Raw genomic sequence first — 24465 nt, 5'->3', positions numbered from 1 at the left:
ATTGTGTTCATAGTGCACACAGGGCCCTCGTCATCGTCCATGTATGCCCTATCAGCTCCTGTAAACCACCAGAGGTACCGTGCGTCGTAACCAAGACACCTGGAAAACCCACACTAGCGACTTCAAGCGTGGCTCTCATCTGAAAGAATCAAGATCGGGCACTCACGCCGCATCGCCAGTTGGGTATGCAATGAGGCGACGATCTCAGGCTAGTACGTCGCCGAGGAGACGAAGTGGTGAGATCACCGAGTTGAGATCACGATCGAATGTAGCTCACGGTTCAGACCGGGGGAGACGACCCTTGCCCACACAGAAACGAGCTAGGGAGTAAATGTTAAGATAGAATTCTACGCGACGATCCCATCGAAGTCCACGAAGCAACCTCCCTCTCCACTTTCCCATTTCCCCTCCTCTTCTCTCCACGTTGAGCACAAGTTGGGTATACACGATCATCTCCGTGATTGTGTTTCTTGCCCCCTTTCCTTTGCGCTCGAAGATCACTTTTTTATATCTTCAACTTCAAATCTTCCTGTTCCGAGTTGGCCCAAGGCAGCGTAAATAGCGACCGCCCTTCGCCCTCCACTCATAGTCGGACCCGTCCAAATCGATCTCTCAGATGATGCGCTGGTGCTCAATTACAAATTAACCCTCTCCATTCCCTCCCTCTCTCGCCGCAGGAGATTCATTCCCTTCTGTGCCTTCCTACTGCGGTCGCGCCTCTTGTGTTGTTCCCCGCTAGGATCCTACGCACCCCCCGATCGCAGTGCATGTGCACTGTGGACGGTGACGGTGACGGTGACGGAGTTCAATTCTCGAATTTCCTTTCCCACCTTTGATCCTGATTCCTTTCTCCCACGATGGAATCCGGGTGGCAGCCTTACCAAGACCCCCTGATGGGTCGTCCCACGCAGTTCAATACCGGGTTGGCGTCGCATCCCCAGCAACTAGCCTCGAAGTACGGTCAGCCACCGCAGTCACAGCCCCCCGTCCCGGGCTATACGTATGAGACCTTCCAAACTCCCGGCACCAACTCCAAGTCTCCCTCCGCCGGTCCCAACTCCAAGCCTGTCTCCATGGCTTCGTCCCCTACCGCCACGTCACGTAGTCGGGATTATGTCACCGATGCGGATGCCACCATGGAGGATGCGGACCCATACAACCGGACCAAGTACCCCTCGAGGCCGAATCAACACAATCGCGCCTCGTCTCAATTCCTCTCTCAGGCCGAAGAGTCGTCGGCCGCCCGCAGGTACTCGCCGATGAACGTGCTGTCGCCGCCGATGTCATACCCTACGAGCCCCGGGAAGTCCCAACAGGGCTACAGCTTTCCCCCATCAGCTCCAGGCCAGACGCGACGGTCGCCGACCAGATCGGCAGACTACGCATCCCCTCCCCAGGGATATCAATCACCGCCGTGTAAGTTTCTTTTCCTGATCAGCTCCCTCGTCATGATGCTAATGGCGCCCTCAGCGAATCGTGTCCCAAGATTACCCCCGCTCCAGGCGGGCGACCTCAGCCCCGACCAGTATTACCCATCGTCCGCATCCTCCCACATGGGGTCCTCCTTCGGTCCCGGAACGCGATCCCCACGATCGGGCTCTCTGCCATCACAAGTCCCGGGACGTGGTCCGGTTCCCAAGTTTCAGAAGATCAAGTCGGTGCAGGAGCTGCAACCGCGGGTCCACACTCAGCCTGCATACCGGCGTGCCAACCCGGAGGGTGGCTTCATCAGTGTAAGTAGTTGCTTGATGGTGTGCCTTTCTACCTTTATTCTAACCCGCTGCGCTCCATAGCCCCTTCAAGCCCTGACGACGCACCTCCCTTCGACGTATCGCATCTGCAATCCGAACTTCAACTACGAGTCCTCGAGGAACCCTCGGCGTGTGTTGACGAAACCGAGCAAGGGCGTGAAGAACGATGGTTACGATAACGAAGACAGCGATTACATCCTTTACGTCAACGACATCCTGGGTAGCGAGGAGGCTGGTCACAAGTAGGGCTCTCTCGCGTCAGTCGGGTCGTTTCTCATCTAACCTTTGCGCAGGAACCGTTACCTTATCCTTGATGTTCTGGGCCAGGGCACTTTCGGTCAGGTAGTCAAATGCCAGAACTTGAAGACGCAAGAGGTCGTGGCTGTTAAGGTCATCAAGAACAAGACCGCCTATTTCAACCAGAGTATGATGGAGGTCTCCGTGCTGGATCTGGTAAGCTTCTATCTTGACTGCATAGTATTGGACCACCATGCTTACTCTGCCACCCTACAGCTGAATAGCAAATACGATAAGAACGACGATCATCATCTTCTGCGTCTGAAGGACACCTTCATTCACCGACAGCATCTCTGTCTTGCCTTTGAACTTCTCAGTGTCAATCTCTATGAACTGATCAAGCAGAACCAATTCCGCGGATTGAGCACCACTCTCGTCCGTGTCTTTGCACAGCAGCTGTTGAATGCCCTAAGCCTTTTGAACAAGGCTCATTTAATCCATTGTGATCTGAAACCGGAAAACATTCTTCTGAAAAAGTCAGTCAGATGCCTTACTCTCTTGACCTACCACTAATACTTGAGGATAACAGTCTCGAGAGCCCAATCATCAAGGTTATAGATTTCGGCTCTGCTTGCGATGAGCGGCAGACCGTCTACACATATATTCAATCGCGCTTCTACCGCTCGCCAGAAGTGCTGCTTGGCTTGCCGTACGCTTTCCCTTCCGTCCTTTTGCTCTTTCTAGATCTTGGTCTAACAAGTAAACAGGTACTCTTCGGCAATTGATATGTGGTCCCTCGGCTGCATCGTCGTCGAGCTGTTCCTCGGTCTGCCTTTATTCCCCGGCTCCTCTGAATACAACCAGGTCTGTCGGATTGTTGAAATGCTGGGACTGCCCCCAACATGGATGCTGGAAATGGGCAAGCAATCGGGCGAGTTTTTCGAAAAGACACAGGATGAGTACGGACGGAAGACCTACCGTCTGAAGAGCCTGGAGCAATACTCGCGAGAACACAATACCAAGGAACAGCCGAGCAAGAAGTATTTCTCTGCATCGACCCTGGAGGAGATCATCCGGAGCTACCCCATGCCGAGAAAGAACATGAAGCAAGCCGAGATGGAACGAGGTAAGTCTTTGGAGATGCTCCCGGTCAAATATGTCTAACCAATCTCAATAGAGCTGAACAACCGAGTCGCGTTTATTGACTTTGTGCGTGGTCTGCTGTCCATCAATCCTCTTGAGCGATGGTCTCCCCAACAGGCGAAACTTCACCCGTTCATCACTCAGCAGAAGTTCACCGGGCCATTCGTGCCGCCAATGAACCTGAAGTACTCGTCACTCAACAAGACTGTCGCACCCGGCGTTCAGCAGCAACAGCAGGCTGAGGCTGCTAGCAAGCAGCGCGCTGCACAGGCGGCGCATGCGCAGTCGGCGTACAACATGCAGATGAATCAGTACCACACTCCGCCCCATGCTCAACCGCCGCCTATGTACAATGGCATGTACCAGCAAGCCGCACCACCGCCCCCGTACCCCACACAACCACCCGGCTATGGTCATCAGATGAATATGGTTCCGGGCCAGATCCCTCCTCAGCCCCAGTACGCCCCATCACAGAGTCTCTACGCTCAAGCAACAACAAGGGCAGGTCGCCAGCGTGCATCTACCATGCATGATGGAGGAGGAATCCCGCCAACGATCCAGCGCGTGGCGAGTCATCTCGACCCCAGTGCCCCCATTCGCCTGCAACCCAGTCCCGCCTACTACCCCCCTCCTGCTGACGGTTACGCGGACGCGAGTGGCAACCAACGTCGCCGCGGCAGCCGGGCTGGTGGTAGTGGAAATGGAAACCAGCGAAACCGGGACTTCATCCGCACACTCGAGGACGGTGTCCTAAGCGAAGGATATATGGGCCCGAACCAGTGGCACTAGAGGACACCGAAGGCATCTGGGGCTCTCACTTTGCTCGAGTGCCTTTGCACGATGCCTCGAACTTCCGTTCTTTCCCGCTTCTTTCCCCTTGCAGTCGAGGATCATACGCCTAGCGTGTGCGCGTTCCTTCCCAATGGGCGCTGCCCCCTCCCTCCCCTGTACCTCATTGATGCCTGGAGCTTTCGCTCGATTTGTCCAGTACCCTCTCGACCAACCCCGTTCCCGCCCATGATCCTTACTAAGTGATATTAATGTTTTCTTGGCATGAGTCACTCGGGATATGAGTCATTGATCAGCAGTGTGGCCTCGCATCTGAGCTAGCATGGTTCTTGTCAGATGGTTGTCAGATGGCTGCCAAGGCGGAGAGGGCGAAATTCGATACATGGCTCTTCCTAGCTCTGTATCGAAAGATTCCACGGTCGCTCGCGAATAGTCGAGCAGAGGACCGAGTGTGGTCGGATCTTCCTGAAGGGCATCGTGGCCACTTTTTCTGGTTTTGTGCTTCTTGCTCTTTTTTTCCTCCCTTGTCCTGCAAATGGTTTCGCGTAGCCGCCCTTTCGGTATAGGCGGTTGCGATGATTATTAGTGTACTTTTTTCGCCTTTGGCTTCATTTCTTTCGGCATAGCCTGGAGTATGAAAGAAAGATATCACCAACGTTGCTTGTCTGAGTAGTAAACCCCTTGGTGTGTGTGGATGTGTGATTTGCTTAAGGGTTTTCTTTTTCTCCGTGTTCGAATACTTGGATACATGTGACATTCTGACCTCGGAATATTTCGGGACATGGCATAACAAGCGCGTACGACAAATTCAGGAACATTTCATTGTAAGAGCCGTGAAATTCGCGATGAAGTATACGAAAGTAGACACTGAGTCAAAACGGCGAGTCACTCCGAAGGGGCACTAGTCCCGATCGGGTATAGTCAGCCCCTCGCTTAAATTTCGTGTGTGGCTCAACCCGCCATTCAACTCCATTCACCTTTTGACAAAGGCCTTCGTGCACCACGATATCCAGCATGGCGTCGCGTTTCTTCTACGGCAGCGACAGCGAGTCCAGCTCCTCCGGCGAAGAGGAGGAGGATGTTTACCACTCCGAGGATGAGGACAGCGAGGCTGAGGATTCCAGCGATGATTCCTCCGACTCCAGTTCCGAAGAATCCGGCGACGAAGAAGGCAAGACCGGTACCAACAAGTTCTTGAGGGATGCTTCGGAGAGCGAGGAGAGCGAGGACGAGGAGAAGGTTACGGTCGTCAAGAGTGCCAAAGATAAGCGATTGGAGGGTCTGGAAAACACGATCAAGTTGATCGAGAACGCCCAAAAGATCGGTGACTGGTCTGTCATCTCGACTGGTGAGTGTGCTCTTTCACCTGCGGATATGGCGTTCCCTCGCGATGTGGGAGTTGCGCGGGAATGTTGATCGGAGAAATTGAACTGGAGGCTGACTAGGATTTCACAGAGTTCGACAACCTCAACAAAATGATCGTCAAGGTTACCCAGTCTGGCTCGACCCCCAAGGTCTACATCAAGGCCATCGCCGACCTCGAGGATTTCGTCAACGAGACCGTCAGCAAGCAGAAGTCCTCCAACAAGAAGATGAACGCTAGCAACCAGAAGAGTCTCAATGCCGTCAAGCAGCGTATCAAGAAGAACAATAAGGACTATGCCGCCCAGATCGACAAGTATCGCGCCGCCAAGGACGACTTCATGGCCATCGAGGAGGAGGCCGAGAAACCTGCCCCGGCCCCTGTTTCCAAGCCCACCAAGGTTGAGAAGATCCAAAACTTCGCCGCCGCTTCGGCTGCAGCCGACGACGACGGTTTCGCTACCGTTGGCCGTGGTGGAAAGACCCTGCAATACACCCCCGAGAGTATCCTGAAGCACTTGCGTGTCATTGTCGAGTCCCGCGGAAAGAAGAACACCGACCGCCTGGACCAGATTCGCACCATGGAGAAGCTCCTGGAGGTCGCCACTACCCCTTACCAGCGCATCCGTGTCTACCTGACCCTTATTTCCACCCGCTTTGATCTCACCTCCGCTTCCGCCAACTACATGAGCCCTGAGCAGTGGAAGCACGCCGATCGGGAATTCGGCACTCTCCTGTCAGTGCTGGAGGAGCACCGCAACTACATCATCTCCGAGGGTGCGGACGAGTGGGAGGATGATGAGAAGCAGCCCACCATTGCCGAGGGAGAGACCTTCTACATTCCTGGCAGCATTGTCTCATACATCGAGCGTCTCGACGACGAGCTCACTCGCTCCCTTCAGCAGATTGACCCCCACACTGCTGAGTACATCGAGCGCCTAAGTGATGAGCAGCAGTTGTACAACAACATCGTTCGCACCCAGCTCTATGCTGAGAGCTTGAACGCTGGTGACAAGAACGACGCTCGCCAGGACAGTGTCAACCGCGTGGTCATCCGTCGGTTGGAGCACGTCTACTTCAAGCCCTCCCAGGTTGTCTCCATTCTGGAGGACGCCACATGGAAGGCTCTTCCCCCGCATCTCGACTCCGCCGTCACTCCCCGCAAGGACGCCGGCGATGTGACTAACATCCTCCAGACCCTCACCAACTACTTGTTCCAGCACAGCGACGGCATCATCCGTGCCCGCTCCATGCTGTGCCAGATCTACTTCCTTGCCCTGCACGACCAATACTACCGCTCTCGTGACCTGATGCTCATGTCACACTTGTCCGAGAACATCTCCAACTTCGACGTCAGCACCCAGATCCTCTTCAACCGCACCCTTGTCCAGATTGGTCTGTGTGCTTTCCGTGCCGGTCTCATCTACGAGGCCCAGACCACTCTCGGTGAAATCTGCGGTTCCGGTCGCCAAAAGGAGCTGCTCGCCCAGGGCATCATCCTCCAGCGGTACTCGACCGTCTCCCCCGAGCAGGAGCGTCTGGAGCGCCAGCGCCAGCTGCCCTTCCACATGCATATCAACCTGGAGCTGCTTGAGTGCATCTACCTGACCTCTAGCATGTTCCTCGAGGTTCCCCTCATGGCACAGACCTCTTCCGCCCCTGAGATGCGCCGCCGCATGATCTCCAAGACCTTCCGCCGCATGCTCGACTACAACGAGCGCCAGGTGTTCACCGGTCCCCCCGAGAACACCCGTGACGGAGTGATAATGTCCGCCAAGTTCCTTGCCGCCGGCGACTGGAAGAAGGCCGCCTCCATGCTGGCCTCTATCAAGATCTGGGATCTGATGCCGCAACCCGAGAAGATCAAGGAGATGCTGTCGGCCCAGACCCAGGAGGAGGGCCTGCGCACCTACCTCTTCACCTACGCCCCCTTCTACGACAGCCTCTCCATCTCCTCGCTGGCCGACATGTTCGAGCTGCCCGCCAAGAAGATCGCCGCCATCATCAGCCGCATGATCTCCCACGAGGAGCTGGGCGCTGCCCTCGACCAGGTCAATGACGCCATCGTCTTCCGCAAGGGTGTTGAGCTCTCTCGCCTCCAGTCCCAGATCGTCACCCTGGCCGACAAGTCTATGTCTCTGCTCGAGTCCAACGAAAAGACTCTGGAGCAGCGCACCCAGGGTATGGCCAACGCCTTCCAGCGCGAGTCTGGCCCCGGTGCCCGTGGCCGTGGTGGCGGTGGCCGCGGAGGTGGCCGTGGTGGTGCCCGTATTCCTGGCGGTCAGCATGGCCGGAGACCCGGTGGCCAGCAGTTCGGTGGAGGTGCATTGGGCGGTGCGATCAAGGCTTAAGGGTTTTTGTTTGATCTGATATAATGGCATGCCTTCTTCTCTTTTACTTTTGCACTTTTTTCCTTGTCATGGTTTCGTTTTTTTCTCATGCCGTTTCCGATCGCGAAGGAAATCCCTCGTGCCAGTCGATGACTCAAAATGAATGAATATAAATGGTTAGAAGATATCTATGTCTTGCGTGTACCCGTAGTTCATGCCGTGGACGACATTATTCCAAGTGTGGTCGTACTTAGTACGACAAACGAGAGTGGCCATCGTAACTTTATTGGATTTTGCCCGCATGGTAACTTCACCGCCTGCCAAATTGTGTCTGTACAAGAAGGTGACTAAGCAGATTATCCTCTTGCAGCATGGGAATGCTCGAGTCACTATGGTATTGACAGGCCATACAAGTCTGGGCGATCCACTTGGAAAAGCGAAACAGAACAGTCCCGGTTCTCTTCACCAATGTACGAATAGTTATAGCCCGCTTGTAGAAACCCTTTCATCGATACGGCATTTAATGCTAACTCACCACTGCCAACTTCGGTGAGGGGAACCCCATATTAAAGCAGTGTTCACCCAGCAGTATCTACTTAGCTATGGTCCGTAGAATAAATCGGGTATAGAGATATATTAAGTCTTTCGGTCATCCCAGGCTGCCTATTCTGGGGTAGTTGACGGAACGAGCCGACTACTAGGTTGATCTCTTTCCTGTACTCTCGCATCCAATAAAAGTTGGAGGAGACGACCAGATTACAGGTCACTACACCTAGGCCGAAAGCTCGCTACACCTAGCCCCACTTTTCTTTTCTGAGCTCACTGCACCCATCTCGCATTCCTACTTACTAATCATTGTATGCCATGGTAACAAGGTATTTTACCTACATACTGTATTTGTTTTAGCTTATTTTCTATTCCTCACTATCACTACTATCACTATGGCGAATAGTAATCAACCTATCTGGAAGGACTATGAGCATCGGATGATCTATGATCTTATACGTTTTGACCCTACACCTGAACCGACCGACGACGCCTTTGAATTCGGGGAGCAGGGTGATCTCCAAGATCGTCACGCATCGATTCTAGACCCAAACGACGTAAATATATGTCTGCATTGACAACATACAACTCTTCACCAACTAGTTTCTAACTATTTCTCTAGCACCCTGACCCTCTTCCAATGCCCTTAATAGATCGATCAATATATACTATATCAGCAGCATTTATTGAGCATGTGGCCTTACTACCTGAGTATCCACAAACGCATAACGCTAGGTACGCATACGTGGTGAACCTCGAAAATATTAAGCCCCACCAGGCGAAAGACACACTTAAATCGGTAGGGGTCGCCTTTAAACTAGTTATTAACTAGTTACTAACTAGATAGCCAATATAGATCCAGTACTCGTTTAAAGGCAAAGGTGCAACATCAAACGTTTTTAATACGTATCTTAGCTGCCCAACAGAGAAAAAACGATATACATACTCTAGTATTAAGCGCTACGAGTTCCTTGACCCAAAGCTTGCTAGAATAGGTCATCTTTACGCGGATAAGGCGCTTTTCACTAAGATCGCTCAAGCCAGGCGACGGATAGAGCACACCGAGGATTTTAGGCTACTTCAGCGCGTAAGTATAGCGTAGGTAAACTAATTAAGAACTAGTTAAAGACTAGTTCTACGCTATAATCGATATCACTAATACTTTACTAGTCTATACTATACGATCTAGGGGAAGTTTACTACAGAGAGAGCTTATAAAGCGCAAACTGAAAGTTATCGGCCTACCTTTAGCACGTACGATAAGTAGGTAAGCTCGCTCATTTTACGAATACTAGTGCCAAACTATTTATTAACTAGTTACTAGAATATTAGTGGTGTTACTAGCTATTATGTTGGGTGTTTCAACGCAACCTAGGAGAATCATAAAAAGCATTTCCATCAGTCTCTAGTTGCGAAAGAGAACTCGATAGATATACCGCTTCTTAAGAGTCTCTTAAGTACCACCTTTAAAGCAAGCTCGAAAACATACGGTGTTATCGAGCTATAGAACTCTCGAAGGACAAGATACGGCAAGAACTAGTTATTAACTACTATATAGCTAGTTTCTAACTAGTAATAGGAATAATCCATCCTCAGGGCCAAGGCTCTATCCAAGATCATGGCACGTGCGACGTCGTTTTCTACACCTTTATCCTATATGATATAAGGTCTCACCTATATACTATCTTCCACTCACGTGGGGTCTATAATCATCCACCGCCACCACCTACGAAAGCTCTATAGTTAATTGTAAGCGAAGTTCTTGATGTTATTTATAGGAATATGAACCCGGACCTAACACTAAGTAAGTATAATAAAATATAACTAGTTAATAACTAGTTATTAACTAAATTTTAAGGTATATTTCTTCGAAGTCCTACGCTCCGCGAATTCTGCGAGAAAAAGCAATGTCTTACGCTATCTCAGATTCACTCTAGCTTCGCTAAGAGTGATAAAATTACAGCTATGATTTAGAAATAGCGAGCGTTACACTACCCATTAGGAAAAAATCTAGCTAGTGTCCGTCATCAAGTTCGAGTTAATCCAACATTAAAGGTATAGTATTAACTAATTTACTACTAGATTGAAACTAGTTTCTAACTAGTTCTACTTAGCAATACGTCCGCGAAACCTACCACACTACCTATAGGATATATATCTTTTGTGCATTCTATGTATAGATAGTATTTCTCGTATCTCTTGACGCTATTGAAGTTGATATGTCTTATAAATAGGTGAAAGGGGTAATAAACGAGGTCATTTTTGCTACGATGCTACTAGACTATGGAAAGAGTACGTGAAAGTCTATTTAACTAGTCTTTAATTACTTATTAACTAGTTCTCTAGTTATAACACTATTCCGTGTCTTCACGGACCAGGAAAACCCTACAGCATATAAGTTCATCTTTCAACGAGTGTTTAAACTAATATCCTAGGCTATTTAGAGACCCGTTAAGTTCTTTTCTATTTATAGTGAAGGTATCAAGGCTATAGTTAGTGATATATGTCCAAATCAGATATGTGGTGAGTTATTATTCTAACTAGTTACAAATTACTCTCTAACTAGTTACAACTAATTAAGGTTTAGGAGATTTCCTCTAAGACCAAGACCCCTACAGACGTCCTCAAAACTGGCAGCTAACTTATATTATAATATTCTATACTATCCATTTTATACGAACGGTAGTCAAGATATACCCTAATAGGCTAAATGGCTCTTATATTAATGCCCGCCGACGCTTAACTAATCTACTTTCCTGTTAATCCTCAAGCGATTATCACACGTTGCTTAACTTAATTATAGGTAAGTAAAAATATTAACTAGTCAAATACTAGTTACTAACTAGTTATCTAGACCACGACCCAAACCTACGAGGCTGGGTTTAGCATAAGAGATATCTAGTAATTACTACTGGTTTATGTTAGGCTTGCTTGGGTATAAACCCTGAATTCTTTTAGAGATTTTGGCCTTATACGAATGCTGTTAAGCAAAGCCATTGGAAATCGTACTTTCTTAGGGTTTACGACACTCTTTTAGGTGCAGTGATGAAGTAAGTTCAATATAACTAGTTAGAAACTAGCCTCTAACTAGTTATAAGGTCACGATTCCTTGATCAGCGAGACATCGATCAATTCTCTATTCGAGAGAGATTTAGTATCCATTATAGCTATCACGCTGATAATATAGAGACTCGTTTTAGTAATAGTATATAGCGCGAAGAGCGGAAAAGACTAAAAGCGGAAAAAGAGTAGAACGATCGAGACAAAGCGCAAAAGGACCAAGATAATATCGACGATCAGATTCTCTAGGAGGCCTCCTCTTCAGGTTTTATCGTTGGTCGGTATAGGTCAAAGACACCGAGAGGGTCAAGATCTAGAGTATCTACGCTAAATCGCTCTCAAAGTCGTTCTCAGTACGTGCCCTTAATAAGTTACCTACTAGTTGCTAACTAATTTATAGAACCCCCGCAAGTCCTGAGCCAAGCGGATTCAATCCCCGTCGCACTGCTACGGTAAATGCGTCTAATGATGATCAATATACTAAGCTTAAAAGCCTTGAGCTTAAGCGAAGGCACCAAGAGATAGAGGATGATATAGAGGAACGGCGATTAAGGAGGGAAAAGTTGGAATTAGAAAATCAGAAACTAAAAGTAGAGCTAGAGCTTTTAAAGAGTGGTAGAGAACTAGTTAATAACTAGTCTATTGTCTTAGTTGTCTCTCGGAATCACATTGCATAGTGAAATAATGTAAAGGGTAAGGTATGGTAAATTGAAGAAAAAATTAGTGGATAGAGAATGTAAGGTAATGTAAGGCGAAAAGCTTTGCAACAGAAAGTGAAATTTTGTTTGTAGGTGTTTGCATACCGTCACGTGCCTAGGTGCAGCGACCTCCGACCCTAGGTGCACTGACCTGGTTCCTCGTCGTCTCCTAAAAGTTTGGCAAGTGCACTTGTCCCCTCATCGGAGGAATGCCGGATTGTGTAATGAGTACTACATCAAATTTGGCGATTGAGCTTCTTGGGGCAAGAAATTTCTCCATCCGGTTAGTCGAAGTCTCGTCATGGATTCAAGCTTTTTAAAATTGTCCAACACAAATTGTAAGCTTGATTTGAAGCTGTTAGCAATAAATAGTTCATTGCACGTGGTCCGTCGATTGGTGAGGATTTGGTCAGGCATCCAGAGGTCTTTGACCCCCAGCCCCTCACGGGCAACAGGGATAGGGGTGCTCGTGCATTGTTCCCCGGGGTACGGAAACTGACGAATATGTGAAACAGGAGGGTAGGATCACTTTCATATACCAACATGGTTACTGTCCACGTGCAGTAATGCCCTGCTGTGGTTTGCCCAAACCTGGCAGCTGGATGTAGCACATGACGTTGGACGTTAAGGAAGCAACGCGAGTTTGGACTGTTTAATTACCACAATACATATGTCAAATGACCCTGATCCGAACATCTTCCATTCTTCTTCGGACAATCTACGATGCCTGAGATGTTGAAAAAGTCCGCACTGCTGGCCAGCATTGCGTGCGCCTCGGTAGCGAGTGCTTCCCCAGTGGAATACAAGTGTTGCCCTGAAACACTTCCCATGCAGACACACCTGGCCTATTCCGGAGACAGTGGGATGACTGTCAGCTGGAACACCTACTCAAAGTTGCACTTCCCGTCTGTTCGTTACGGAAACCATCCCGATGCACTTTGTCATGAAGCAGTTTCCGATGTCTCGGTAACCTATCCCACCTCCACCACCTTCAACAACCACGTCAAGATCACCGGTCTGAAGCCCGATACGCTATACTACTACCAGCCCCAGTGCGGTAACTCCAGTCAGATCTATACCATGAAGACTGCTCGTTCGGTTGGCAATCACATTCCCTTCTCCATTGCCGTTGGTGGTGATTTGGGTTTAATGGGCCCTGATGGATTGACTACTTCCACTGGCCCTAATGGAGGAAACGCCCCTCTCGCTCCCGGTGACAATAATACTATCCAATCACTTCAGTCTATGAAGTCAGAATGGGAATTCTTCTGGCACCGTGAGTCGTCTTTCTACTAGGGCCGATTTGCGTTATACTAATATGTTATCTGTAGCTGGTGACATTGCTTACGCCGACTACTGGTTGAAAGAGGAAGCCCAGGGATTCCTGCCTAACTCTACCTTGGCGGACGGTCAGGCTCTTTACGAGTCAATCTTGAATCAGTTCTACGATGAGATGACTACTTTGACGGTTGATCGGCCCTACATGGTTGGACCAGGAAACCATGATTCTAATTGTAAGCATCTGATCACTTTCCAAAAGAATTTTGGCGGGCCATGACCTAAAAAGTACTTTATAGGCGACAATGGTGGCACGACTGACAAGGGTGTCTCCTATAATATCAGCATCTGTCCAATCGGCCAGACCAACTTCACCGGCTTTCGAAACCACTACCGCATGCCAAGTGATGTGTCCGGGGGCGTTGGCAATTTCTGGTACTCATTTGACTACGGCATGACTCACTTCATTCAGTTGAACACGGAGACTGACCTGGGCGATGGTTTCATCGGTCCTGACCAACCGGGTCAACCCCAGGGTATGGACTCGGGCCCATTCGGGTCTTACCCCAACGAGCAGCTTGATTGGCTTAAGTGCGACTTGGAAAAGGTGGATCGTAAAAAGACTCCCTGGGTTATCGCAGGTATGATTTATTCTTTCCCTACAATCCAAGGGATTTTCCACTGACAGGTGCCCGCACAATAGCCGTGCACCGTCCGTGGTACGTGAGCGCAAAGAACAGCAGCTCAACCGTGTGCACCATATGCAAGGATGCCTTCGAGCCACTGCTGGTGGAACATGAAGTAGACCTCGTCTTCCAAGCTCACACACATTACTACGAGCGCAACCAGCCGTTGAACAACTATGTCATTGACCCCGCAGGCCTTGAAAACCCCAAGGCTCCGTGGTACATTACCACCGGTGCCGCCGGTCACTACGATGGCTTGGACAGCCTTGTCTATCCCCTGAAGCCATATGCTGTCTATGCTGAGGACACAGCATATGGGTGGAGCAAGCTCAGCTTCCACAACTGCACTCACATGACTCATGAGTTTGTGTCTAGCAGCAACAACACCATCCTTGATTCTGCAACTCTATTCAAAGACCGAAAGTGTTGGATTGAGGAATCGGAATCTTGCCATCACTAAAGTTGCGTTGAGTGACCATGGAAAAACAATAGGTAGAGGTGGGAATTGTAGATCTGTTGTTGAGAAAACGAGTAAAATTTATTTTTAGGACAAGTTTTATACACGCTGAAGGGTACAGAAATGATGTCAAGGATAATGACAGTCATTGACATGCCGTCAGTTTCGAACAAACCAGATCTCACTCAGATCCTTCTGTCAAGCCTTTCGCGATCAAGAGACTGTAAAAAGGAAACTTTTGGTAATATCATCCTGTCCCCCTGGTTCTAAGGATTGAAATGAGAAACCGAGATGTGAAATATGTTCAAAAGACAGGAACAAGACCCTCGTATAGAAGGATCCAAAAACAGTTCATGCAGATGATTCAGAAGCTTTTTTGGCTTTGATATTCCGCCATTCCATTCCAAGGGCTCCGAGGATGGAAACAGCACTCATCGCGGCAGATACATACCATGTCTCAGTCAATGCTCGGTTGTATGCAACGAGAACAGAAGACATGAATTCTGGTGGAATTATAGAACCCAGATTTGTCGCGCCGGCTTCCGCGACACTTGATGGATTCACATGAGGAGCCCATTCTATCACACCCTGAACAAGACGGTTGTTGAAGATGTTCTGCGCAACAGAGACAAAAAGGGAGCCTCCCAGCGTTTGGGCGAAGATAACAATGGCGGTGCCGACTGGAACATCATCCAGCTTAAGAATAGCCTGTGACGCAATAATCGGCATTTGCATGCCGGCACCAATGCCTGCCCCGTAAATGAACTGGTACCCAATCCATTTAGAATGGCCAGTGGTAGTGGTGAAGGTCGTAAGTAGGCCAGCGCCAATAGCAGAGAGAACAGAGCCGAAATAAAGAAATGGGACATAATGTCCCGAAAAGGTCGTTCCAGCCCCGCTAGCAAGAGAGAACAAGACGAGGGTCAACACCAGAGGAATAGTCATAATTCCTGACTTCATAGCGGAGACACCTTTAATGGCCTGGAACCAAACAGGTAGATAGTAGACCATTATGAAAAATGAAGCGCCAAGAAGGAAGGCGTAGAACGTTGCTAGCCCCATGCTGCGTTGGCAGATAATTCGTGGAGGCACTGTAGCGTAGTCTCCTTTCCAGATTTGGATTCCGATGAAGACGAGCATTAGAACGGCAAAAACAACGAACAAAGCGATGATACGACCGTTGTCCCAGTTATAGCGCGTTCCACCCCATTGCAGTGCCAAGAGGAGACACACGATTCCAGGTATGAAGACAATCGTTCCAAAGACGTCCATCTGGTTCAATTTTTCCTTCCATGAGGTCGGGCCGGCGGAGGCCTGGCGTGGTAGCTTCAAGAAAATAAGAATTGAAATCATAGTGGCCGCTCCAAAGGGCAAGTTGATGTAGAAGCACCATCTCCACGAGACGTGGTCTGTAAACGCGCCTCCCATTAACGGGCCAGCGACCGAAGCAATGGCATACATCGACCCAAAAAGACCATTATCTATGAAAAGTCAGCAATGACCATCAATCAGGTGAAAAAGTCTGGTCGTACACATAGGGCGCTTGTCGAGAGGAACTGAGTAGGCAATGATGACCAAGGCACCAGAGAAGATTCCCGCGGATCCCAGACCAGCGATTGCTCGGCCGACGATCAATGCATCCGACATAGGCGCCGCACCACACACGGCAGATCCAATCTCAAAAAGACCGATTGCGGAGAGGAATACATGTTTGACAGGGAAGAAGGTGTAGAGTTTGCCGAAGATGAGCTGAAATGCACATGATGTCAAGAGGTAACTTGATGCATACCACCCGATATCATCAAGCGCTTGAAAATGGTCGGTGATCTTGGGGATGGCTGTTGCAATAATTGTATTGTCCTGATACAAAATCAGTACGGCCAACCTGTATGAGGTATAGTTTTCCAGCTTACCAGAGCGACAAGCAGAACGGAGACGCAGAGACCGACGATAACGACCCAGAAAGAAGCGGCAGTTTGATTTGTTTGGAATTCCTTGTCAGATGGAGAGTCCGTCATCTTACTGTCGTCAGTCATCTTGGGCTCTGTTTCAGTCATATCGTGCGCCATCGGAAGATCCGAATGTATAGGAGTGGCCGCTCCGGATTGGAGATCGGTGGTTCGACTTGGGGATTGAGGCAGAACGTGTTAAGGGAGAGAGACTGAATATGAGGTCAGGAAAAGAGACGTCGTAGTTGAAGTATGTTGAAAATGACAATTTGTACAAAACTTTTCCAAAAAGATCAAACAAATGTCTCAACCATAGAAAATGTTGCGGGAAAGGCTGAAAGGGTTAAAAAACTATATAGGGCAACATTCAGGACGGGTCCGAACCTCGGATTTCCGCCTCCGTAACCTCCGCGGACTCCGAACAGACCTCCGGTCTCTTCTAATTGGAGAAATTTCGCACTTTAAGAAACCAATTGCCCAAATAGCTGATCAAAATAAATACATGTCACAAAGCCATTTCGAATTCGCTATCCGAAACGTTACGTGAGCAACTTTTATAACTTATCGAGGTCCCCGACAGAACCAGGCATAAACCTTGAAACGGCATTAGTCGACGACCACCTGTCAGATATACAGTTGTCGTTGTCGTTTGGGTCCACTAGTGTTCGCTGGTTGCTGATTCTTCCGCAGTTCTGCTCTAGAGTGACTCGGCAAATAGCCTAGAAAAAAGGCTTCATGCGGTTCGTCCGAAAGGTATCGGGGAATATTCAAGTGTGTATTAGAGGCCTTACTTCTGGTTCCGTGGTTTAATGCCTGCTAAGCTAATGAGTGCAAGATAGCTAACCAACGCAAATACAGCAATTCCTATATATCTTATTTATAGGACTTACTATCACCTTGTTCCTGCTATAAATCATAGTAGGGGCATTAAGACCCTAGTTAGTTTAAGATCAACGACTATCTCTCATCCGCTTCTCATGGGGTTATTGTGGTAACCTCTCGACGGCTGGTTTTTCGTGGAAATACTCTGCATATACGGGACATTACAGATAGCTTGGCCACTTTGCAATCCTGATCAAAGAGAGAGAAGGATTAGAGCGAGGAAGTAGAATAGTACATATCATCAGTTGTGTCAACGGTTCTGTTCTGGCCTAATCGGGCTTGGGGCACACGGGATGCTTCTAGATTGCCGTCATTTTCTGCAAACATAATATAATAATCGTAACCTCGGTGTATCTAGTGTTAAGCGTTGCTAACTAGGTATGGTGAGCGAGTGCGCGAAGGTGATACGTACCCACTGGTTCTTTTGACACAGAAAAAGATAAGTTCCGATCCTAGAGCAATTTGTTTCGCTTTGCCAAAGTTTTAGTATCCTACAAACTTCATAAAAATTAGATGGTAATTATGCTATTGTTTCATTCCATACAGCAATCGCTTGGTGGCATCCACTAAGTTTCTGTGGATTAAACCAGAAATCCAAAATCCTGCTCAGCCGTCACCTATCTCTCGTCCAAGCAAAGAATCCTAGTTTTCTTCATCAAAGGGACTCTTCCTAGAGTCAATGGGTGGCTTGCACATTCCAGAAGGCGGGGATGGCATAAATACTTGGTTTGTAAGCGCGGGGTAGCTAACTAACTACTCCCAGAGTGTTAAATTCCAATTAGTCCGACCCATAAATCTTGGAGGCTGTAAGATGCTAAAATTCTCAGCGCCTGATCCGTAATCTCCTTCGCACACCTCGCATCTCCCTATTTGCGACTTGCATTTTTTCTTTCTTTTCATGGATCATTGTACAGCTGTACAGGCAATTTCGGCGCGGGTCGCTGATTTTCACCGTCGCCAACAACCGTTTCGCATCTACCATGGCTCGACCAACAGTACACGCTCTTCGAACCACTCGAAATCTACAACCGTCTGTACAGAGAATCTCACCCGCATCCTCCAGGTCGATTCCAACAGATTTACAGCAATAGTGGAGCCTAACGTTCCCATGGACGCTCTTGTGGCTGCCACGAAGGCCCACGGCCTGGTCCCCTTGGTAGTTCCGGAGTTCCCCGGAATAACGGCCGGTGGTGCTTTCTCAGGGACTTCGGGGGAGAGCAGCTCTTTTCGGGAGGGCTTTTTTGACCATACGGTTAACTGGGTTGAAATGGTACTGGCCGATGGGCAGGTGGTGAAGGCATACAATGATCGCGTCGAGGGAGTCGAGGTCGAAGAGAAACGTGCGGACTTGTTCTGGGGCGCGGCATCCTCCTGCGGTACTCTTGGTGTGGTCACACTGCTGGAAATTCGCCTGAAAAAGTCTAAGCCATTGGTGGAGCTGAGATACTATGTTCGCACCGATATGACCGAAGCAATACGTGTCTTTGAACAAGCAGGCGCTGATCCCCAGACTGAGTTCTTGGATGGTATTGTCTATTCTCGGAATAAGATTGTTGTTTGTGCGGGACGACAGGTTGAACACCGTCCCAGTCTCAAAGTTCAGCGCTTTACTCGTCGTGAAGACGATTGGTTTTATTTGCATGTTGAACGTATTACATCTGCGGTCTCTAGTCCAGACGGTTCTCACGAGCCACATGCAGTGGACTATATTCCTCTAACAGACTACCTCTTCCGCTTTGACCGGGGTGGCTTTTGGGTTGCCCGTTACGCCTTCCACTACTTTTGTGTTCCTTTCGTTTTTGTTATGCGCTGGCTTCTCAACCGATTCATGCACACCCGGGTGATGTATCACGCCCTACATGCCAGTGGACTTGGACGACAGTACGTCATCCAGGATGTGGGTGTACCGATATCCGCCGCCGCAGAGTTCCTAGACTGGCTGGACTCCCCTAAAAACTTTGGTCACTATCCGCTCTGGCTCTGTCCATTACCCCCAGGAAGTGCTAGTGGGTTGGAAGGACAGCCCGCCGATGATGAGGAAGCCGATGTGGATACACAAAGGACAACTCTCCTTAATTTCGGAATTTGGGGGCCCGGCGCAACCACAGATCAGGCGGGATTCATGGCTCAGAACCGACAGCTTGAACATAAGGTTCAAAGTCTAGGAGGGAAAAAATGGCTGTATGCACGTGCCTACTATACAGAAGATGAATTCTGGGCCATCTATAACAAGCCCAGGTATGATGCACTACGAGAAAAATATCATGCACAGCATCTCCCAACTCTGTATGACAAGGTGCGAGTGCGTCCTACCGATCTGCCTGGTGTGCATCGAGGAGAACTTGGCAGTGGTTGGAAAGGGTTCGTTAAACGTGGCCTTTGGGATGTTTGGCCATTCTGTGGATTATACGGAGTCTACAAAGCCTGGAGAGGAGGCAATTATTTATTACAAAAGGAAAAGCACGAAAAGAAAAGTGATTGAACTGACATTGATAACGTTGAGGGTAGGCATCAACCAGGGCATGTGTAAATGCAATATTGGTGTCCGGAAGTATCCTCCATAATCTATACCCTTGGTCTCATATAGGACAATGTTATCACCTACACATCAGGCATGACACCCACACAATTTGCAAACAACATACTCATTGGATAAACATAAGCGAAGTCTGAAATGAAATAAGTTCCGATCCTAGAGCACTTTTGTTCGCTGAAACTGGCCCAGAAGACCAGTTTTGATCATGAATTCGGCCACAATTGTGCGAGCTTCCGACCGCGTCAGGAGGTTTATGAGTTCCTTGATGCAGAGGAAAATGCTGTGAGTGACCAGTCGTGAAGTGAATCTTGATCATGTCTAACAAATACAATAGGACCCGAATGATCCGAGAGTACAATTACAATTCAACATACGTTGCACGCAGGTACATCGTGTGACGAGCTGAGGCATTCAGGAATTCTCCGGGAAGCTTAGCGAATTCTTGACAAAGGAGCGGACATGTATTTAGTTTTCCCTTTTTTTCTCTCTCCCTTTTCCTTCCTTTTTCTCTCAGGTTTGGTTCCTTAGTTGAATGGTACAACATATTTCCACTTTGCTCTTGACTACGACACATTGTATTGGCTAGTACCCGTACAATCACCTCATGCGTGGCAGCACACGTGGCCTAAGCCGTCAACTGAAGGAGTTTTCACAGGCAAGACATTACGGCGATCTTAACCAGGGGTCCGACAATAAGTCCTTTGCTGAGGCTCTCTCTTCTGGGCGCCATTGAAGCATCTTGCGCATGAATTCAAGAAAAGGCTTCTGCTGCGTCCCATGCAAATTTCCTTCGAGCTGCTCCAAAGTTAATGAAGGAATCGGAACCACTCCCTTCCAATTGCCTTTGTTATTTCTAGTCAAGCTCGGGCGATATTAATTGATTGAAGACGTACCTTCACCGTCAAAAACTTCTGCAGCATATTCACTGCTCTGTATCATCTCCTTCGGTGGCGGACCAAGAAGTGCAATCATTTCAGCGATGTGATGAGAATCTGAGTTCTTCCTCGTCGAGTCTCTGGCGTAGAATAGATGCCCTTTGTGGAAAAGATCCCAGGTCTGTGAAGTATTCATTATTACTCGGAGTAATCTTTCAGTGAACATAATCTAATCAAGCACAGGGAAGAAAGATGCTTGCTTACAACGACCCCCACATTCCAAATGTCGACTTTTCGATCCCAAAACGTTTGGAGAAGTACCTCTGGAGCTCGATAAATATAAGGTTGAATGTCACCAGAATATCGAGAGGATCCAAATCGAGCTTGACCAAAATCACACAGGATAGGCCGGCCATGTTGCTTCGTTCTTCTAAGGTTCCGAGAAGAATAGATCACCCGATCCCCGGCGATCTTCCGAGGGCTGGGATTGGATTTCTCCTCCTCCTCAAAGTCGGACAATATGGAAACGTCGTCAATCCCAAGCATGATATTCTTTTCTTGTATATCTGACCAAAATTGAATTAGGCCTGATGTTGCGAAGATATTGGAGTCATCATACCAGTGTGAACGATGTCAGCTTCCGTGTGTAGAAAATCCAGGGCAAGTAGGATATGATGCAAAGTCAATTTGAGTATTTTTTCAGGGAGTATTTTAGCTGCAAATTGATTTCGAAGGTCACGCAGACTTATGCCTAGCGGTTTGTGGACAAGGCATGGATAGTAAGCATCTGCTGGGCCAATCTGGAAATTATCCAGGGCCGTGCGAACAAACATGGTGCCTGCATGGGTCGAATTGGCTTTGCTGAGGCGATCATAGACTTCGATTTCTCTTCTGCTTTCGGTTGACTGGCGCTCAAACACCTTCAATGTGACGTAAACATGTTGTCTATCCCATAATTAAATCTTGGTACAATAATCCGCGCGAAAGGCCAGCGAACGTACTGGAGATCCCTGCCAAGCCAAACCGTCGAGTAACCCCCGAATCCCAACTTTCCAATGACTTGGTACCTGGAGTGAAGAACTTCGCCGATTTGTACAGGATAAAAGCGACACTGTTCATACCACGGAAGCGTTTCTTCCTCGAGCAATGTGCTTGAATCCAGAAGAGGAAAATTTGATTGTGCAAATTGACGTACGGGTGAAGCAGGACGCGGGAAGAGGGAGCATTGTCGCAAGCGACAGATCAGGCGAGACATCCTTGCCATAGCAACAGCTAGTTGAGTGAACCCGATAAAACCAGGGGGAAGTGTCGACCCTTATATCGCATAGCTAGAACACATGATCGATGACTCAGCATTTCTGGCATGGGGGCCGCATGGTGCCTCAGTGTAATCAGACCGCAGCCAATTGAGGCATATTTGTGCCGATTCTGCGACGCTTGGTTTGCCCCAAGGAGGACATACATACGTCCGCATCGCTGAAACGCAGGCGGTGAGGACAAAGTTCACCGCCTTTTTCCTCTTTATACGAGTATGGCATAGTACATCATGATTTACGATTTTGTCGACTGGATCGACTTCAAGTATCTAGTGGCGGGGGTTCAGTCCTTTCCTTTCGTTTGCCAAGTCTATAGAGAAAATTTCAACCGTGTTATGTATTACGGAGGACGCTAAACCTCGTCAGTCTTCCATTGATGGCCTTAATATCGACAAGTCTTCTTCCAACAATCCCATCATATGTTGGTTTCCCGAAAACCAATCAGTCAGATATGAATTCCGGGAGGTTGAAGATAATCCACCCAAGGAATCTTCAGATGATGGGATTAGAGGTAGGCTTTGTGATGCCACCGTTCGCAAAGATGGGTCGACCCCGTCAGGTACTGCGGAGTGAGCCAATCCAAGGGTGGATAGGTAAAAATCGAATTCTTGGCCAGCCAAAGCTATAGATTGATCCTCATGGCTCTGGGCCTTTGCGTCGATGTATAACCGGGCAACTTTTGCAAGAAGCTGACAGAGTTGATGAAGTCTCCTTGCGGGATCGGACAAGGAACCGAGATGCTGTAGCGAGAGGACGAAGTCTTCCAGTCTGTGGAGGTCAGAAGAGTCGGATAATTCGATGACATGACAAAATATGACCATGAAAGGGATAAAAGGCGCATAGAAGATGGACCTGTAAGATATGCAAGTGTCAGATGACCGTTAACAGGTAGTATCAGTATTCTTACCAATGGGTGTAGGAAGCCTTAATTCTATCATCGGCCTTCTTTAATTGCGCGATGCAGCTTTCGTGGGATTCCAAAGCCGCTCGAGCGGTCTCGACGCAATCGGCGACAAATGTGCTATCAGAGTTATCTGGTGCAGGAATGGCTCTGTATATCAGCGTCAATGTGGAGAGATGGCTGATTTCATTAGATTGACGTAGTATGAATTGAAATATTGACTCTTCGTCAGAGTTCTGGTTGATTGGCTACATGTTAATTACTTAGATAAGGAAAGGAGCATGATTGTAGAGACTAGACCATACCTTTGAGGATTTCGCGATAATCCGACGCATGTCAGATGCCAGTCGACTAGCATGTAAAATTCTATCTCTCTCGGGTTGAGACAAGGCGACAGGGCTATAGAGCTCGGTATAGACTTTGTCTTGAACCTTGGCAAAATCCACCCAGAGGGAGAACATGCCCATGATTGGATCAGAGCAGTTGAGGTCGAGATTAAACGGTAACGAAATGTCGTGATCTCGAATACTCGAAGCTCGCCCAAGCCTCAGAGACAAAGACTTGTCGAAGATGTACACAGACAAAAAAAGATTTCGGCTGGCCTCCTGGTCACTGGCGCTGATGTCGTCTTTCAATAACGAACGATGGTAGCCCAGAGTCTGACATACCGCAGCAGCAGCAGATATGAAAGACCAGGCTAATGACGGCTTGCAGAGATCAATGGAATGGACCGTCTAGAGTAAATGTCAGTGTGACTAGGAGATAAACGGTGGACGAGATTGACGTTACCCCTAATAGAAGAGCTTCGACAGATTCCTTTTTCGGCGGGACTAAAAGCCTGATATTTGACAAAGCAGTCTCCAAATTACAGCGGCAGATATTATAGTAATCTGTAAACTCCCGTTTGGCATCAGGGCTCTGAGTCGTGAGGGTGTATTCATAGAGTATATGAGAAAGTTTTCCATTGACAATGATAAAAGTCGCATCAGAGAAGGGCTCAGTGGAAAAATAGACCGCACGGCATTTTTCAATAAAATATTCAACGGTTATAAAAGGGGACGAGAGCTGGAAGCATAGAGGAGTGTTCACTTTATGGGCATCAGCTGAATGGACGAGTTAAAGAAGGTGAGGGTTTATTAAGATCTTACCTTTGATGTTGCGTAAAATTGATAGAACTGCCTGGTGAGGAGGCATCGGTAGGCCAGGAAGACCGGCTTTCGGGATAGGCCTTTCATTGGGGAAGCGCATTGCTGTCGAGAGTCGTTGGATTTCATGGATGTGAGCAATCTGCTTGAGTGTCGCGAGAGCCGATTTGATTTCCGGGTCTACAGTCTGAAGCCCGCTTCTAGAGACAGCCGTTTCCAGGAACTCGGTTGCGTAGGCCGACTGTGCTGTAATGGATGAGTTACCCCCAAAGTCGGAAGAGAATTCGGGGTGGTCCGTCACTTCGCTGGCGGAACACCTTAGATCAAAGGGAATTGTGTGCTCCGGGGAGGCGAGAGTTTCCTCATCGACGGACTCTGTAGGGCCGAGATGTGGATGTGGATATGTCTTCATGTTGTGAAGAGCTCCCTCTATCCGCGCAAGGCGATCTTCAATGAGACCAATTCTCTGATCACTGCAGTAGGTTAAGTGCTGAAAGTGAAGGCACAGAAACTTTACAAAGGAG

At 48.5% G+C, this 24465-nt stretch overlaps 7 protein-coding genes across 7 annotated transcripts; 4 read left to right on the top strand and 3 right to left on the bottom strand.

The window, feature by feature from the left end:
- Positions 1-857: 857 nt before the first annotated feature.
- On the top strand, positions 858-3920 carry N7498_006458 (putative protein kinase Yak1; the record flags this gene model as incomplete). The annotated part of the gene is made up of 8 exons (XM_058453520.1): positions 858-1416; positions 1471-1733; positions 1794-1993; positions 2045-2204; positions 2265-2524; positions 2578-2697; positions 2756-3114; positions 3166-3920. 8 exons carry the CDS (start codon positions 858-860, stop codon positions 3918-3920), a joined length of 2676 nt encoding a protein of 891 aa, XP_058307711.1.
- Positions 3921-4934: 1014 nt separating this feature from the next.
- Positions 4935-7633, top strand: nip1 (translation initiation factor eIF3 core subunit c; the record flags this gene model as incomplete). Its single annotated transcript, XM_058453519.1, has 2 exons — positions 4935-5268; positions 5376-7633. The coding sequence occupies 2 exons, from the start codon at positions 4935-4937 to the stop codon at positions 7631-7633; spliced, it is 2592 nt and encodes an 863-aa protein (XP_058307710.1).
- A 5006-nt stretch (positions 7634-12639) lies between these two features.
- On the top strand, positions 12640-14340 carry N7498_006456 (purple acid phosphatase family protein; the record flags this gene model as incomplete). The annotated part of the gene is made up of 4 exons (XM_058453518.1): positions 12640-13192; positions 13248-13430; positions 13494-13835; positions 13898-14340. 4 exons carry the CDS (start codon positions 12640-12642, stop codon positions 14338-14340), a joined length of 1521 nt encoding a protein of 506 aa, XP_058307709.1.
- A 348-nt stretch (positions 14341-14688) lies between these two features.
- N7498_006455 (MDR family MFS transporter) lies at positions 14689-16394 on the bottom strand (the record flags this gene model as incomplete). The annotated part of the gene is made up of 3 exons (XM_058453517.1): positions 14689-15818; positions 15870-16197; positions 16251-16394. 3 exons carry the CDS (start codon positions 16392-16394, stop codon positions 14689-14691), a joined length of 1602 nt encoding a protein of 533 aa, XP_058307708.1.
- A 1672-nt stretch (positions 16395-18066) lies between these two features.
- On the top strand, positions 18067-19650 carry N7498_006454 (FAD-binding oxidoreductase; the record flags this gene model as incomplete). Its single annotated transcript, XM_058453516.1, has 1 exon — positions 18067-19650. The coding sequence occupies one exon, from the start codon at positions 18067-18069 to the stop codon at positions 19648-19650; it is 1584 nt and encodes a 527-aa protein (XP_058307707.1).
- Positions 19651-20367: 717 nt separating this feature from the next.
- N7498_006453 (kinase-like domain-containing protein) lies at positions 20368-21834 on the bottom strand (the record flags this gene model as incomplete). Its single annotated transcript, XM_058453515.1, has 5 exons — positions 20368-20546; positions 20598-20760; positions 20844-21145; positions 21199-21524; positions 21581-21834. 5 exons carry the CDS (start codon positions 21832-21834, stop codon positions 20368-20370), a joined length of 1224 nt encoding a protein of 407 aa, XP_058307706.1.
- Positions 21835-22257: 423 nt separating this feature from the next.
- Positions 22258-24353, bottom strand: N7498_006452 (fungal specific transcription factor domain-containing protein; the record flags this gene model as incomplete). The annotated part of the gene is made up of 5 exons (XM_058453514.1): positions 22258-22747; positions 22803-23044; positions 23102-23530; positions 23586-23884; positions 23945-24353. The coding sequence occupies 5 exons, from the start codon at positions 24351-24353 to the stop codon at positions 22258-22260; spliced, it is 1869 nt and encodes a 622-aa protein (XP_058307705.1).
- Between the last annotated feature and the right edge of the window lie 112 nt (positions 24354-24465).

This window comes from Penicillium cinerascens, assembly GCF_028974065.1.
Source record: "Penicillium cinerascens strain IBT 15544 chromosome Unknown contig_6_segment0_segment0, whole genome shotgun sequence".
NCBI classification, from domain to species: Eukaryota; Fungi; Ascomycota; class Eurotiomycetes; order Eurotiales; family Aspergillaceae; genus Penicillium; species Penicillium cinerascens.
The sequence above is the reverse complement of the archived record's forward strand: the minus strand, read 5'-3'. Positions and strand labels throughout refer to the sequence as shown.